This window comes from Lagenorhynchus albirostris, chromosome 1 (genome assembly GCF_949774975.1).
Source record: "Lagenorhynchus albirostris chromosome 1, mLagAlb1.1, whole genome shotgun sequence".
In the NCBI taxonomy this organism is placed as follows: domain Eukaryota; kingdom Metazoa; phylum Chordata; class Mammalia; order Artiodactyla; family Delphinidae; genus Lagenorhynchus; species Lagenorhynchus albirostris.
In genome coordinates this window covers 188,231,070-188,248,809 of record NC_083095.1, presented here as the reverse complement: position 1 = coordinate 188,248,809, position 17,740 = coordinate 188,231,070, and the positions used below count along the sequence as shown (strand labels likewise).

The window sequence follows — 17,740 nt, the reverse complement described above, 5'->3', positions numbered from 1 at the left end:
AAAAGAACAGCACAAATGTTCTATCCTTCAATGCCAGGTGGGCCTTGCTACTCCTAGCCTCCTGTTTTCTTCCAGTAAATTAATTTACTTGCTTAGGTACTGGTGCGAAAAGAAACATCTAGTTCACCTCTTCTCTCTCCTTCTCCATGTCTGACAACACATCTCCGGGATTCTTTTCCCCCTTTCTTTGGATGACGTTGGGGGGAAGAGCTAAATTCTATGAAAACTGAATTATCTTCATCAACTAGAAATTTACGCCAGGCACGAAATGCAAAGGACTTTAAGACCTGTAGCCTTTCCGGGTTTATTATTATGAGAAATGAAGTTCTCTTATTGTTGGATCTATTCACAGCACAGAGCCAAAGACTACAGAGAATTTATACTCCAATCAAAGACAGCCTGGATATCTTTCTATCTTAATAATAAATCCAAGATAACCACAGCTTGATGTATTAAATACCTTTTGGGACATGAACAATTTGAACAAGAATCTTCATTAATTCTAATTACGGTGCCTATAAGTCATGTTTAACACTTTCCACCCCTCAATAAATTAAAATTAAAGTGCCTATTTACAAAGCACAAGCCCTAATGAACCAAAAGCTCATTTCTAAAGGGGGGGTCTGATGTTACGCCCAGGTGCTGTATATACACATCTCACTTTACCCAGATTCATGGGCCAACATCAGTGTCAGTCAAACCTCGAAACCAACCAGTGTGACACCGCAGCTGACGCAGACTTGAGTTCACTTCCAAGTTTATTTAAAAAAAAAAAAAAAAGAAGGGACTTTCACAATTCCAGAAAGTTTGTGTTTCTTTGACTTTCACGGGAGAAAGGAAAAAATAAACACTCTTCCAATTATACTTCTCAGGACCAATAACAATGACAGAGTCTGCTAAAATGGTGACACCAACTGGGAATCTGAGCAACTTCTGATGAAACAAGTAAAGAACCGATACTTCATGTTTTCTTTTTAAAATCACGATGCCAGGGAAAACTGTCAGCGCTAGAGACATCCTCAACTTCCTACGAGGAAGGAAGTTAAAAGAAAAACTTTGTGTTTGTCCTAAGGACACTGGTAGGAGTCTTTCTCCAAGTCTTTCTTAGCTGAAAGAATGAAACATGTGAAATTGATTTTCATTTATTCGCGGCATTTGTTACAAAGGAGTGCAGCATAACCCAGGACAGCAAGGATCTAGTCAGCCCCCTGGATTCAAATTCTCACTCCAAGTTTACTTGTCGTGTGACTGTGGACAAGTTACTGCTCTGTGTCTTAATGGTCTCATCTGTAAAATGGAGCCACAGACAGAAGATACAGCAAATAACCATAACAGTCAATAACCATTATTGTTACTTCCTCTGCCATGGTCTACTTCCCATTCAGGTTTTAACTAACGTTCTAAATAGGTAATAATATTTATAAGTAAGAATAACACACTCTTAAATAGTATTAATTAGGTAGCGGGTACCGTTGTAAGCAATTTACAAGTTTTAACTCATGTAATCCTTACGACCAACTTTTCAGGTGGCCACTATTTCGCAGATGATGACGCTGAGATGGAGGTACGGAGAGATTACGTCACTTGTCCAAGAGCCAACTAATAAACAAACGGCAGAGGCAGAATCCAGCCTCAGGTAGACCGGCTTCAGCGTCCAGGCTCTCATCACTACGCTGCTTCTTGAAGGAAAACCTTTGAAATAAATCTCCTAACATCATAATTTACATAAAAAAGAACTATGGAAATTCTAAGTTCAGCACGTAGTGAACCTATATTGCATCTAGGTGACATTTTAAGCGCAACATAAAGGAACGAGACTTAAAAAGCAAACAGATAAACCACAATGAACTTTCTTTCTAATTTATGCTCCTCCTTGCAGCTTCCAAAAATAAGTTCTGCCTTTGAAGCATTTGATATACCAGGTGAGCTAGGCTGTGACTTCGCAACGACCTTACGTAGAGTAGAACCAACAGCAACCTGGTTTCCCACAGTCCGTCCACGGGAAGCCCCATGAATAACTGCCACACACAGCCGACAATCCCCGTGGACCGTGGCCATGATGCAACACTCACTGCTCAGGACTCAGCCCCTCCCCCAAGCTCCAGGATGGAAACCACGTCCTGGGGGAAATTAACTAAGCTCATGAGGGAAGGCATCCTCTCATCCCCATCTTTGAAATATCACTGACTTCAAGTAGGCTGCTGATGTGAAGAACCAGAAGATGGGTTATTTGGTGAGCTTACAATGATCTGGTCAACTACCAAAATGGAACCTTGATTAGAATACAAAAGTTCTTTTACAGCAGCTGCTGTCCTGCTTGAGGGCCTAAAGCAGAGACATATCTATAAGCAATCTTCCCTTAAGACGAATGAATCTTCTGAAAGAATTAGTTAGAGCGACACAAACACATGATGGCTAGAAATACACAGCTAAAAGGTTGGAAAAAAATAAAACCACGCCTTTTACCTTTTTACTTGTAGCCTTCACTCATGCTCATGTTCTAATGGATTCAGTATGTTCCAACATATTCCAACCTATAGTTATAATTTTCCAACAAAGAGCCACAGGCCAAATTACAATGACTAATGGACTATTTACCATAGAGAGTAATAAAATACTTTCATATCATAAGATCTTTCAGAGCCTAAATTTACATATATATTATATACTTTATATAACATATATACACTTATAAATACATATATTATATATCACACAATGCTCCCTAGATCCAGCCACACGTAAACTGTAGCTTAGTTATCAGGGAAATGGATATTAATACCGCAATAAGTTATGACTACACTGTCATAAGAACGACTGAAATGAAAAACCATCGACAATACCAAGTGTGGGCAAAGCTATGAAACAACTAAAACTGTTCTCCACTGCTTGAGGGAGTCAAAACTGGTTCACAACTTTGGAAAAGTGTTCTGCAGTGTTTACCTGACTTGAACACACGACCCAGCGTTCCACTCTGTTCACTGAACAAAAAATGCATTCATATGTAGACCACAGGTAGATACAAGACTGCATGTCACAGCAGGGCTCTCAATAAACCCAACTGGAAAACAACTCAATGTCTAGCAACAGTAGGGGGATAAATCCGTTGTTGGATGTTCACCCAACGGAAGGCTGTCCAGCAGAGAAAATGAACCAGTTACCGAAACATACCACATAGATGCATATAACAATGGTAAGGTTGAGTGAAAGAATTCAGACATAAAATGATTCCATTTCTATAAAATCTGCATAACAGGCCAAGTGAATCTATGGTCTCAGAAGTAGGGACAGTGGTTGGTTACCTTTAGTGAGGAAGGAGGGAGTAATGATTGGCAAGGGTCAAAGGGGGCACCTCAGTGCTGGTGATACCTAGTTCTTGACCTGGCTGTCGGTTATACAGGAGTGTTTACTTTGTGAAATCTCATCAGACTGCACACTTCATAATTTGTGCATCTTTCAGCATATATGTTATATATCAAGAAGAATGTTTATTGGTTTGTGGATCCCACAACTTGTGGGATCTTAGTTCCCCAACCAGGGACTGAACCCTGGCCCTTGGCAGTTAAAGTGTGGAGTCCTAACCACTGGACCACCAGGGAATTCCCAAGAATATTTTAAAAGTTAAAAAAATTGGCCTACTTCCAAGCCCAATTGTGTACATATCTGTATAGGGCTGCCGTAACAGAACAACAAAAATATATTTTCCCACAGTCTGGAGGCTTGAAGTCCAAGGCCATGGTGCTGGCAGGGTTGGCTCCTGGTGAGACCTCTCTCCGTGGCTTGGGGTCAGCTATCTTCTCCCCCCGCCGTCCTCTCAATGGCCTATTTTTGTGTTCATGCACATTCCTGGCGTCTCTGCTTTGTAGGGACACTGGTTCTACGAGATTAGGGCCCCATTCTTATGACCTCATTTAACCTTAACTACCTCTTTAAAGACCCATCTCCAAGTACAGTCACATTGGGGGTTAGGGCTTCAACATATGGATTTGGGAAGGGTCCCCTATTCTCAGTTATTAAAAAAAATAAAAATTCCTTCTCTTTATGTAAACTGTTCACATTTTCAACCTCTAAAATATTTAAATCTCATTAGTATTAAGACCACCTAAAAGGACCAAGTTTAAAAAGTCTTAATAATATACAGTTTGTGAAAATGTAAGTCTAAGATTTTCAAAATTATATGGAAAGTATTTTTAATTCAAGGGCAGGAATAAAATCGAATTATATTTTTACATAGAACCCAGTGATATGGACCAAACACCATTCCGATACCAATTACACACGTGCCCTAGCCACAGACGAGTAATATACACGGATGCATGTCACCTGTTTAACAAATCAATTGCTGGTGATAAAAAAACATTCAAAAGGAGGACTTTCAAATGATTTAATCTAACATATACTCGTTGTTACTACCTACCCCACATTTCTGCAGATCCTCTGATGAAACCATAACCTGTTAAATATTTAGCTACACCATAGTGGCTATGGCTTATTTTTCAAATGATAGCAAAATATGAATGTGGTTCTAACAGAACAGAGATTAAATTACCAAAGGAAAAATACAGTGTTTGACTCAGCATTCTTGCCAAAGACTCTGGTTTTCCTTCTGTGATAGAAACAAGCTGGCAGTTCAGGGTTCATGATGCCTGTATAATCAGAACCCCAAATCCAGGCCACAGCAAGCACCTCATTATACTGAGGTTCAAGGAGCTGGGTCTTTGTTTCAAGGAGACGGACCTTTGTTTCAAGGAGACAGACTTTTAGGATAGATTTTTTTTTCAGTCTTCTGACATGCCAAAACATGGCAATAGGTATCTAAATTGATAGTAAGCCGTTCCGTAGCTCTCTTTATCGTTTATAACTGTGTTTCACGCACAGAATCTCATACGTCACCGAGAACACAAAGTCAGAAGGAAATTATCACAAGGAAAAACAAATTCCAGTTACCATACCCAGTGTAGCAATCCCTCCTAACCTTCTGGATTAAGTTATCAAAACTCCAGGACAAAAAAAAAAAAAAACAAAAAACTCCAGGACCAGGGGAATTCACAGCCAACAAGACAATTGGAAAAGGGTACCCGGCGACTGCCTTCAAAAGACATTTTTACAGAGCTCAATGAGCCCTAATTTATTTCTATCACAATATCTCGCTCACTTGAAACACGGCGGTTTTTCTTTCCACGCAGTTTCAACCAGCTGCCTGTCATTTTGTGTGGCTTTGCTGCAGTCTCTATGTGTCCTAAAAAGCTTATTTGTTTCTGCTTCAGGTACTCCAGCGTTCAGTCCTGAGATGATTACTCCCCAGGGTCAATCTCCCGGTCCCAGAGGCAGAATAAATATGGAGGCTTGAAATGGGAAAGGCCTTGAGTGACCTTCCTTTAAGAAGCTCACCTTAGCTAAGTCACTATTTCTCAAGGCTCTTCACTCAGACCGAGGACCCTGATGCCTGAATTCTGCCCACGACAAGACCAGGCCCACGCACACACCTTTAGTGCCCCTCGCACCCCTCCCAGCTCCTCTGCCACTATCAGAACATGGCTCCAGGGTGGGCCCTCACGTGGCTTCATCTTCCTCTCTCTTTCCAAATGTCTCTTAGCCACACAAAAGCTCCTCTCCTTCTTAACCAGCTGTCTCTTTCCACCTTCCCACAACCGAAACAATCCCAACAAGCAGAGACCACAACCAAAGTTTTTTCTGTAAGTTACTCAGACTTACCGTTGGCGCCCTTGATGTTGCAAGGAGGGAATGGATGGCTGGAGGCGGATCATCGTTTGTCTGTGCTGGGAAAATGGAAGGAGGCAGCCACAAGCCAAGGACAAAATCCTCACGGACGCTACAGGTCGACATGTTTAGGCTGAACTGCTGCTAACTAACTGGGGGGAGAGACGCGGGGAAAGGACCCCCAGAGCAGTGGGGAAAATGGCTTCCTTCCAGTAGAGAGGAAGCAGCTCTTGCAGTTGCTAGCCATCGTCTTGAGGAGCCAGCGCTCACAGACCAGAGGTGATTTAACGAGCCTGCTAGCCAAAAAGGGGTGGTCCTTCAGCCAGGAAAGCAGGTTCTCTCTAGCACGCTCCTCCCCCACTTCCTCTCCACCCAGAAGCATCAGATGAAGATACAGCACACCTACGCCTGATGAGACTTTCGCCTCACCTGGAACCTATTATCCTCCGAGATCTGGCTGCCTCTACTCTTCCTCTGGGAATGAAAGTCCTTTCTGTAACCACGGATGAGAGCGTTTCCATGTCAGGGGTCCTGACACTGCCTAGGGGGCAGTTCCAAACTCCTGGGCAGGAATCCACCTTAACTAAGATGAAGGCTCTGTCTCCAAAGCAGTTTCAGTTATGCCTCCAAGATACCGTGTGCTCTACTTGACCTTACTAGCCTCGACCGACCGTTTCAAGAGCAGAGCCAATCTTCTCTTCTACAATTCAAGCCCCAGGTGGGAAGAAGAAAACTCCTGCTGGAGGAAGACCAGTATCTCAACTTTACAGCTGGTGGTACGGATGCCCACCGCCTGTCTCCCTACCCCCACCCCCCCGCAAACCCCCCAAGCCTGGAATCATTTCTCCTGGGGTTCATTCATGCTGTTCTGAAGAAATCCTCTGTAATGAAGTTTGCGTTTCTCTTTCCCCAACTTGCCAGGTGAGTGTAATTATGACACATATGGTCTCACTTAAAATTTAAATATATTAATTAGGACATTCAACGGCACAACTTTCACTTCAACTAAAAGCAAGTACAATAATACTATATAAATCATAGGGATGACGCTGTAAGACCACCTCTAAAAAAACCAAAAGTGAATTCATTTTCATAGACTTTTCCAAACCATGAATTTAAGAGCACCCTTACCTGGCGAACGAAACTATTTGAGGTAGTGTCAGAAGAAGTGCTCCCATCGGATCCTTTAAATCTGTTTTTCCTTCTGGCTCCTTTTCCATATGACTACAAAAAAGAAGACAAAAAGACAAATGAGATTATTATTAGACTCTCACACAGGAATCTAGACCTAGCTCCAGACAATGTTCTAGATCAAGACAAAAAATGATTGTCATCATATGGGCATGATTATAAAGTTATTGGTGACCATATGATATCACTTATATGTGGAATCTGAAATATGACACAATAAACTTATCTACGAAACAGAAACAGACTCACAGACATGGAGAACAGACTTGTGGTTGTGGGGGGTGAGAGGGGTGGGGGAGGGATGGAGTGGGAGTTTGGGATTAGCAGAGGCAAACTATTATATGTAGGATGGATCAACAACAAGGTCCTACTGTACAGCACAGGGAACTATATCCAATCTCCTGGGACAAACCATAATGGAAAAGAATATGACAAAGAATGTATATATATATATATATATATATATGTCTAACTGAGTCACTTTGCTGTAGAGTGGAAATTAACGCAACACTGTAAGTCAACTCTACTTCAATAAAATTAAAATGTTAAAAAGTTATTGGTGGAATCACAAATATTTATTTCAATTCAGTGAGTTGATAGGGAGGAGAGGTTTCTGGAAAAAGCAATTCAGAACTGGTGAATTAAAACAATTTATGCTCTCTGTTAGCATATCTGTGGTTAATGGCCACTAAAGATAAGGCATTAAAAAAAATAAGCATTTCTGTGCAGGAGGGACTGTGGCAGTTGTACTGAGAGAGGAGAGTAACTGGTCAGAAGCCTTCAGAGAGCATGAAGGCAGTAGGTTCGTGCATAATGAAGTACTGTTCCCAGGGGCACTCAACAGCCAGTGTTTGCTTCTTTTCATGTCTTAATTTGTAATTCCACAGGTGTTCCTATACTGGGGAGGTCCTTGCACATGGTGGCTGAGGAACATCTGGCAGTATGAACTCTGATTACCTTTACATAGGTAGATAGATAGATTAGACAGTTGAGAGATAGATGACAGGCAGACGGATAGATAGGTAGATAGATAAGTTGATAGACAGATTGATCTAGATGGAACATGAATGAAGCCCGGTGCCAACTCTTCACATTATTGGATGGATCTAGAGAATGTTTTGAGAGATGTTGAAACAGCTATAGAAGTGGTAGCGAATTATACAAACTTAAAATACTTTGTACAATTTTCTGGCCCATTGGTGTAATGTTTGAATATGAAGTGAAAAGATTGTGGGTTTTTTTTTAATTGTTATTAATAGGAGTAGAAAAGAGTTTTATTTGAGCCAAACCGAGGACTATAGCCTGAAAGACAGCCTCTTAGATAGCTCTGAGGAACTGCTCTGGAAAAGCATGGTTTTCAGCACAGTTTATTTTTTCTTAATTTTATTGAAGTATAGTCGATTTACAACATTGTGTTGGTTTTTGCTGTACAGCAAAGTGACTCAGTTATACATATACATGTTCTTTTTCATATTCTTTTCCATGATGGTTTATCAGAGGATATTGAACATAGTTCCCTGTGCTAGACAGTAGGACCCTATTGTTTAGCCAAAAAGCTTGCTTTTTAACCACTTAATTATTTTGCTGAGAAGGCAAAAAATAAATGTTATGGAATAGTAATAATAATAAGAAGAAGGTAGCATTTAAGAACAGGATGTTAAAGGTAAGACAATTTGTCTCAGTAACAGGTTAGGGCCAAGCACAAACATCTACAAATGAACTTGCTTCTTCTAATATACCTACAGCTTACACTGAGAGCAACACGAAGACTAAACTATGCATTCATCGACGGTTAATTCTAGGCCTGGATAAAGTTATTGAGAAAATTACACATTAAAATATAAGCGAAAAATAGCTCAACACCGAGCTTTCCAGATAAATATACACAGGCTGGAATCCTACTATAGCTGACCTTAAAAATGGGGATATTGGGCTTCCCTGGTGGCGCAGTAGTTGAGAGTCCGCCTGCCGATGCAGGGGACACGGGTTAGTGCCCCGGTCCGGGAAGATCCCACATGCCGCGGAGCGGCTGGGCCCGCGAGCCATGGCGGCCGAGCCTGCGCGTCCGGAGCCTGTGCTCCGCAACGGGAGAGGCCACAGCAGTGAGAGGCCCGCGTACCGCAAAAAAAAAAAAAAAAAAAAAAAAAAAAAAAAAAAAAAAATGGGGCTATTAAGGCTTGTCTCCCAGGGTGGTTTTAGGTATTAAATGAAGGAATGTATTTATAGCATTTAGTATAAGACCTAGCACACGGTAACGACTCAAAATAATATTTTAAAAAGTGATACCCACATAAGAGTGAGAAGAGTGGAGAAAAACTGGGCTAAAATGTATAACGTGTTTAGAGGGATCCGGCCCACAGAGACTTCATTAGACGATCAGAATTTACAAGTTTGCTTTTTTGAAAAGCACCATGTCCAGGTTTTACAAATGAGACTTTTGTTATATTTTATACATTCATATGGTTTTCATTAAAATGGAAATATTTTATAAACCATAATATACGTAGCACTTAGGCAAGCCGAAATCTCTTACAAACATTTGTGTTGTGAGCAATTTAGATGAATTTGCACTCAGTGAGGGGGTGGTATAATTTTAAAGCAAAAATTTGTCTTAAATATGTTTGTTCTCTTCCAAGTATCGAAGCGATTTATATAATACAAATGTGTTTCCATGGCATTTAATTAACTCGGCTTCATAAAAGGAAAGACAATCTAGGCTGGGCTTTCATAATACAAGGTTCTCTTCACGTAACAGCACATTCTTCTTCTGTAAACATTATTCCGTAAACTGTTGAAAAATAACATTCTTTCAACAATGGTCTTCCTTTTCCAATTTTTACAGAAAGGTTTAGACAAATGTGTCTTCCAAGGCCTACAACGTTTAAAGTCTGAAAGTTTCCTTAAAATTAAAAGAAACCTTTTTTCTATTATTCCATATGGAAAAATACTTATTACCTTGAAAGCATTTTCAAGGCCTAACATGTTTCCTTGGGGGAAGGTGAGAGCAAATCTGTGTCAAATACACTATGTACCTTCATTCGGAGCATAAATTATTTTTGAGAACAAAGACGAAATATTCTCTCATCCCAATATCCCCGTGTCCTTCCAGCATCATTTGGACATGGATGGAAAAAGCTTCTTTGAAATTCCATCATTATCATTTATTTCGGATTTTTAATGATAAGTATGTTTTTACTATTCAGCTGCTTTGGAGTATAAACTTTTTCATGGCTGCTGACATTGCCCGGCAGGCACTGTGAGAACCACACAATATTTAAGACAGCCAGTCCCAGGGGAGGCTGCAGTTCTCTGCAAAAAAATGAGACACATTTAAAAAGTCACTTTAATTTTTCCAGGCCCCTGGGAACACTGTTCACAAACATGGTTTCAGGTGTACTTAGCTACCAATGCAATGTGTCTACATTGGATTATTACAGGTTTCAACTGTACTAAGAAACAGGTTTCAACCGTACTAAGAAACAGAAAAAATGATGGCATACTGAATTGCACACAAACTGGTGATAGTTTTGAGAAAAAATATCTTGTTCTTCAATCACTGAAATGCAGGAGGGATGATTTATTCAAAGTGTTTCTGCTTAACAGTGTTAAAGCAAATTCCTATTCATTATATATATTTATTTAAAACCAAAATAGATATGCTTAATTACACCTCTATTCTATTTACTAATTTCAGCAGTAATTTCTCTCTTATAGTCTCCTTTTTTAAAAAAAATTTAACTGTCAAAAATGACACCTCAATGACTAGTTACTTTTTATAACAATATCCAGGATCAAGAAGAAGCAAAGTTAAAGCAACTTTTGTAAACTTAATAGTCCATTTCTATGTACTTTAAAAAAGGCTGGTGAAAATTTATACCACCATTACCAAATGAAGTTGCCTTTAATTCCATGCATATTTAAAATCAAGTCCATCTGACTAAAATGACTTGTGTATTGGTTATTCAAAATTCTGGAAAATAAGGACCAGAGTGTTTCATACGAAGGAATTTTTTTTAAAAAAGGGAAGCCCAACCCTCATCCAAATAATAAAAGACAGGAAAGATTAAGTATTCAAATATTTAGTTGCCTAAATGGGGAAAAGAAGTATAGTTTTCTTAATTGGCTACTTCAAATGCCGCTACTTTTATGACTAATGGGGTTTCTAAAATTTTTTTTTAACAACACTAAGTATATAAACATCTGATATATGAAACAATTAATAATTAGAGCCAGAGTTTCAGGAAGTAAAAGGAAGAAGAGACGGGGGTATGTCCGGAGGGCTAAGTGTACCCCATAATACTCTCCATGATGTATGCAGACCCCTACATCCTTATGGAACACAGTCTGAAAAGTCACTGATTCCCACTCAATTGCCTCTTGGTTATACACAGCTTAATTAAAAAAACCAGTGAAGTCACCACAGCAAATAGGAAAAAAGAAAACCATACGTTTGAATTCCTTTACTCCTCCTAAAACATCAGCCAAATTAAGTAAGATTTCAGAAACCAGAAAGAAATGGCCACAAATATATAAATGACTTATTAAAAAGATCTCCACCATTCATCCGGATGTTAATATCAGTTTCATGTGAATGACTGTCTTCTTTGACACTAAATACTTTTCAAATTGGACTGTAATCTTAAAAATCAACAAATAAATGGCCACACTTCCACAGGTGGTTGAAATCTAATTTCTGTATGACTGAAGTAGACGGTAACAGTTAATTACAGAAGCTGCCAGTTAAGTGGAGACTTCAGCCCAGCCTTGCACACAAAGTTGGCTTGGCGGCCCCTCGGGGCAGCTTTAAAAATGTCGCTTCTGTGGTTGATGAATAACGTGACAGTTCTCCTACCTATGAATTGCTCCCCGTGAGCAAAATGCTGATGCCTGAAATTAATTTCTATCCCTCTTGATCAGCATTCATTGATATTTATCCCTTCGAACTGCAGACTTTCCTCATTTTAGAGTCGGAAGCGAAGGAAGCCGAAACTAACTGGAGAGGAATCAGACATGAAATGTCCTCATCTGTCAACAGTTTAGCGTGAATGAGGCTGTCAGATCTTTCACGAGGGGAGAAGTCACTGAGATTCTTTCCCTAGAAAGAGGGGAATCAAGTTCTCTATATGGATCAGTTTACACAAAAGCAGAAAGGACTCAAGAAGCAGCATAAATAGCGCTCTTTTGGGGGTCTTGCAGGTAGAGAAGGAAGGGGGGACGAGGCCAGGGCGGGAGATGCCCAGAGGCCAAGCTTGCCTTCTTCACAATCTATACCTCCAGCCAGTTTTGGAAAGAATTCTAAGACAGACCCAGTCACTTAATTAAGGTGTCATCATTAACCCGAACTCCCTGTTACTGTGAAAGTCCGTGTGTGCCACAGACTCTTGGTAGGATAGAGACATGTCCCCATGGTCACAGAACCAAAGAGGGCCACCCGCTACCCACCCCCCTCAGGGTTAACATATTTTGCTCAGCTTCTCTTGAAAGGCCAGAGGCTACAGACTGCATAATTCAATGCAATCAGGTAGAGCAACAGGTAAACTAATTCTTCACACAAAAGGAAAGACAAAAAGAATGGGAACATAAAACCACACGGCTAACTCAACCTCCAATCACTCAAATCATCAGATATTATGTCTCGCATTTTAAAACACACTCAGAAATTCTGATGAGCAGGTTTTAAAATTTCTCCCGGGCAGCATCAGAGCAAAATCCCACTGAAGGGGCAAGTGATGGGGGTCAGGAGAAAAGGGGGCAGCAAAACATAAAGCCCAGTACCCACGTGCACTATGCTGAGAGACCTCAAAGACTGAACTGGACCTGGAAGCGTCTGGCAAAGTTTCTGGAAAGTGGTATTGACCTGGGGGGAAGGGCTGCCGCTCTTTTCAGATAAAGCACCGCCTGGCTCCACGATTCAGGCCGCTGCCAGGAGCAAAGCAAACAGGCCGTCTGCTTACTGCCTGTTCACCTCCAGGTGCAATGGCAGGTGCTGGTTACCATCTCTTTAAGGCCTGAAGTGCTGAGCTACCGCTCTCCTTCTCACTCTTTTCCTCCTCTGCTGCCATCCTAGACTCAGTTCCCTTCACCCGGATTTTGCATACACCCAGCCTCCATCCAGATCTGGCCAACTCCCTGGAGAATTCCCAGGGCTGTACTTTAGACTAACGCTGTCCAATGGAAATCGAAGTCATATACATAAGAGGAATTTTGTAGTAGCGCTGTGAAAAGGCAACAGGTCAGATGAACTGGAATAGTGTATTTGACTTAACCTAATATATCAAAAATATTACCCTTGTGACGCACAGCTGATGTAAGTGTACTAATGACATGCAGAATAATACTCTTTGTTTCCTATGAAGTCTCTGAAATCTGTATTGTATATTTTTAGTTTACCTGCATTTTTAGTTGATCTGTAATCTGTGTACTTATTTTCCCTGTATTTTTCTGTATTTTAAAATGTGTATTTTATATTTACAGCACGTCTCAGTTCAGACTAGCCACATTTCGAGTGCTCAGGAACCACATGTGACGAGTGGCTACCATGGTGGACAGTACAGATTTGGAGGGACAGCGTTCAGTTAGCACCTCGACTTTGGAGGCAGACTGTGTCCAAGTTTGCACTGAAACTGTTCAGCAGGTTACCTAAAAAAGGGATGCAATGTGTTTAGACCTGAACTTTCAGGACTTTGCAGTTAGATTGTCACTCACTTCTCATGTAGGAAATAGATCTATTTTGTTTATGACCGTGTGCTGGGGGGAAGGGGTTGGAGTATATGAGGGTGCCCCCTCCCTAGGCAGGATTTGTGACATAAAAAAGAACAATGGGCAGTCTGGGAAGCTCCAGCTTTTGCTTTGCTCATACAGGACTCCCAATGTACTCCAGAGGTGAAAGAGAAAGGATTCTTAAAACCCATGATTGCTGAGAGACACTGTCTGCAAATGAACATTCCATTTCTCAGGAGAATTACTATGACTTGGTGTCACAAAACAGAGAGATGCTCCAGAGACAGCCTTTTCTTCTCAGGCCGTTTTACTGCTGGCCTGGCCTGCCCAGAGACATGGAAGACGTGCCTTGCCAAGTTTTCACTGCGCTGTGATGTCATGAGTTATGAGATCTCAAATAAACAAGGCAATGTTTCCCCCAAATAATGGCTGTGATACGAACACGAGTCAAGGAAGATTGCTTTCATTTTTGGAAGGTAGAGAGAGCAAGGAGATGGACGCTGATGCAGCTGAATATTTATACCTCTTACCCGCTTCTAATATGCATTCCTCCCTCCCTCTCTCATTCCATCACTTGCCATTCCTGTGGCCTGGGTCTCTGGAATGCGTCCATCTGTAGTTCTGTCCTATCTATTATCGTTTCTCTCTTTTCAGTTTAGACCTTATTACCTCTTGTCCAAACTGTTACATCAATCTCCGTTCTGGCAGCTCCACCTCTAGACTCCCAAGACCCCAAAGCACCTTACAGAACACTCCCAGGAGAATTTTCCCCATGAGCTCTTATACTGCGCCTTCCCTGAACCTCTTCCAAGGTTCTCTGTTTTTCAATACGTTGCAGGTTCCAAAGCCTCCAAGATGTGGCCTCAAATTGCCACAATCTGTCAGACTTCTGCTTGATTATGCCCAATCTGTACCTGTCCACGCTCTTTCCAAACTAGGGATTACAAACGTATCAGGCTTCTAACTGCTGTGACTTGGTGTCCTGAATAGCTCCTTACCATCTCTCTGAAAGTCTGTTGAAATCTGACCCATCCTTCAAACCCCTTCTCAAATGCCGCTTCTTGCATGAAGCCCTTACAGACTACTCCAAATGGAGTACTTGTGTTCTCGACTCCTTTGCAACCATCTAAGATTCAGTACTTCTCTTAGCGTCCCATGCTGTACGACTGTCATCGCTTTGTCACCCTTGCAGCTACTGGAAAGTACGTTCTTTGGAGGCAGAAAGTGTGTCTTCTCGTATCTGAATCATTTCCGTGTAGCAGCTGCATCACAAATACTTGTTGCCTTGCGTTTAACTACATAAATCACAAAGTAAATTAGTATCTCTTATCTGAATGCAGTCATGCTTTCTGTCTGCCCTAACTTTGATCTCCAGGAATTCAGGAACTCTATTTTTATCCTAAGAATAAAAACTCAAAACAAAACAAAACAAAACCCCAAAAAACCCTTGAAGGAAGATCAAAGAGAAAAGCGGGTTGAAAAGTCCTTTCCTCTATCAGTATTCAAGACCTTCATCCTAGAATAACAGAAGTCCCCGAGTACACTTCTCTCTCTCTCACGTAACCTGGGGAGTATCTAGATAAAATCAGGAGTCTAGAACAAACGTGACAGGGGTTGGTAAGAACTCAGGTCCCCTGGCAGAGGCTAGATGGAAATGTAGGTGGTTAGTTACATGCCCCAGCTGGGCTTGTGCAGCCAAACAGCCCGAGGCTGACTAAAATCTAGCTGTTTTACCTCTAGGAAAGAAAGGAATTCCTCTATGAAAAACATGGATTTCTGACGATACAAGTGATTGCCTTCTACATTTTTCCTCCATCCCAAATCCAAATGAATGATGTGTTTTAAGTCTGCACTCTTAACTCCCAGTGGTAAAAGGAAGTTCAACAAAGCTCCAAGATCATGCCACCAGAACCAACATTATTAACAGTGTCAACATAGCTATAGCAGTCTATTTCTACCACCTATCAAAGCAACAAAGCAGCAAAACACTTTATCATCACTGTGGCCCACTCCTGCCCCCGTAACTACAGTAAAGAAGACGAACACGCTCTCTCGAGCATATACAAATATAAAATATATAAATTACGTATTTAGAAATTTTACATAAACATAAAGCTACATAATCTTCCCACATTTTCCAATCTAGCAAACGGAGGCTTGAAATCAACAAGGCAATATCACTAAGCAAAGAAGACACACTTCTCCAAAAAGTGATGCCTGAAAGGTAACCGTGACCTCTTCACCGCGACTCGCCAAGCAGCCCACCGTTAGGAGTCTCAAGTCTTGTTTCCCTGCTAGGATAGAAGTTGAGAGACTCCTTACCGCTGAGAACTGGAGGCGTCTGTAATCCAAACGGTACCTGCCAAAGCCTTCCGTAAAAGCCACCTTATCCGTGCCCAGCGCCCGCAACTGACATCTCCTATTTCACGACGAGCAGCAAACCGGAATCTCCCCAGAAACCGCTAATACTGAAAGTGGTCCCGGAGCTCCCCGAGACGGCTCACATTTCAGGGCCAAGGGAAAAATGAAAACTTTCGCGTCCCCAGCGCGCTCTCTTCGGCAGGGGCCGAGGGGTCCAGGCAAGCCTTGGCCAGGGCCACGAGGGGAGCGGAGCCGGCCGCGCGGCGCAACGCCCAGGTGCCGAGGCGGGTCACGGGGGAGGCAGGGGCGGAGCGTCCCCTCCCACGCCCCCCACTCCCACCCCGGCTCTGAGCCGGTCCGGCGGGGTCGGCGTCGGAGCGGAGCTGCGGAAGCCGAGCCCCTCCCGGCCCCCGCCCCGCACTCACGATCTTGAGCAGGTCCAGTCCGCTCGCCTGGTCCATGGCTCTCCATGTGCCTCTCCCGGGAAGGGGCGACGAGGGCTGTCCGCGGCAGCCTCCGAGGACCCCGAGGTCTCCCCCGCCCCTTCCCTCCCTCGGGCTTCGGGGAAGCCGAGGAAAATGGAAGCCGGAGAAGAGCCCGGGGCGCGGGGGGGGGGGCGGGGGGAACGGGAGGCGGAGAGGTGCAGGGGCGCCGGCGCCCGCAGGGGAGAAGGGGGTGGCCACGCGCGGGGGGAGGAGAAGGCGGCGGAGGGGGAGACCCAGGCCGGAGCGAGCGGCCGGGCGAGGGATCCGGGCAGAGGCGACGCCGGGAGAGACGGAGCTCGGCGCCCGGGCGGCTCACAAAGAAAGGGGCGGGCGCGGCGATCTCGCTACCTGTGCGGCCGCTCCGAGCGCCCCCGCGGGAGCCGCGTTCTCCGGCAGGTCCATCGGGATCTCTTGCGCCACCGCCGCCGCCGCTGTGGGAGGCGACTTCGACAGGTCGCTCTGGACCATTGGCGAACGGTCGGCCGGGAGCCAGCAGCCGGCCCCCGGCGGCGGGTCCCCTCCTCCGTTCCCCGCCCCCCGCTGCAGGGGCCGCCCGGGGCTCGCGGCGCTCAGGGCGCGGGGCGCGGCCGGGCCAGGTTGCGAGCGAGGCGCGGGGCAGCCGGGCGGCGGGGGGCGCGGGCAGGGCGAGCGCCGAGCGGGCACTGGAGCCGCCGGCGCTGGGGCAGGTCCTCGCCGAGAGGGAGGGCGCTCCGGCCGCGCGAGCCCAGGGGGAGGCGCGTCGGCCGGCGAGAGTGACAGGCCACCGAAAGGCCGAAAAGTTGCCCGCGGGAGGCGCGGGCCGCCGGGGCCCCGGCGCAGCCGCTGCGCGTCGCCGTGGCACGCGCGCTGGAAAGTTTTCAAAGCCGCGAAAGCCAGGCCTCGCTCCCGGGGGCTTCCTTTCTCCGGCGGCCGAGCTCCAGCCCCTCCGCGCCCCACGAGCCCGCGGGCGGGAACAGGTCGCTCGCCTCGGAGACGCGGGAGGCTCCTCTCCGCCCCTGCACGCCCGAAATCTGTCAAGGCCTCGCGCGGCCCCGGGCAGCAAGTGTCTGCTGAGGACCTCCCATCCCCATCGACCGCTGGAGCCCCTGGACGGCGGCAGTGACGAGGAGCCAGCAGAGAAACGCCGCCGGTGACCCGAGGATTGCGGCCCCGCCCGAATCTGCAGCTGGCCTGGGCTCCTGGGTCCAAATCGACCCACTTCCAAATCCGAAGTTTTCCCTTTATGGCTCCGGGTTGGCTTCATCTTTGCCAACTGCTTCTTC

The 17,740-nt window shown here is 44.2% G+C and overlaps 1 protein-coding gene across 1 annotated transcript in view; it reads right to left on the bottom strand.

Moving 5' to 3' along the window:
- CACNB2 (calcium voltage-gated channel auxiliary subunit beta 2) overlaps nt 1–17,003 on the bottom strand; it is a 399,819-nt gene extending 382,816 nt beyond the window's left edge. Inside the window, exons 1-2 of the mRNA XM_060162984.1 lie at nt 16,827–17,003; nt 6,853–6,945 (exon numbers count right to left, since the gene is read on the bottom strand). Coding sequence (XP_060018967.1) covers nt 6,853–6,945; nt 16,827–16,946 — 213 coding nt within the window. The 5' untranslated portion in view covers nt 16,947–17,003. The remainder of the gene's footprint in view (nt 1–6,852; nt 6,946–16,826) is intronic.
- Nucleotides 17,004–17,740: the final 737 nt, after the last annotated feature.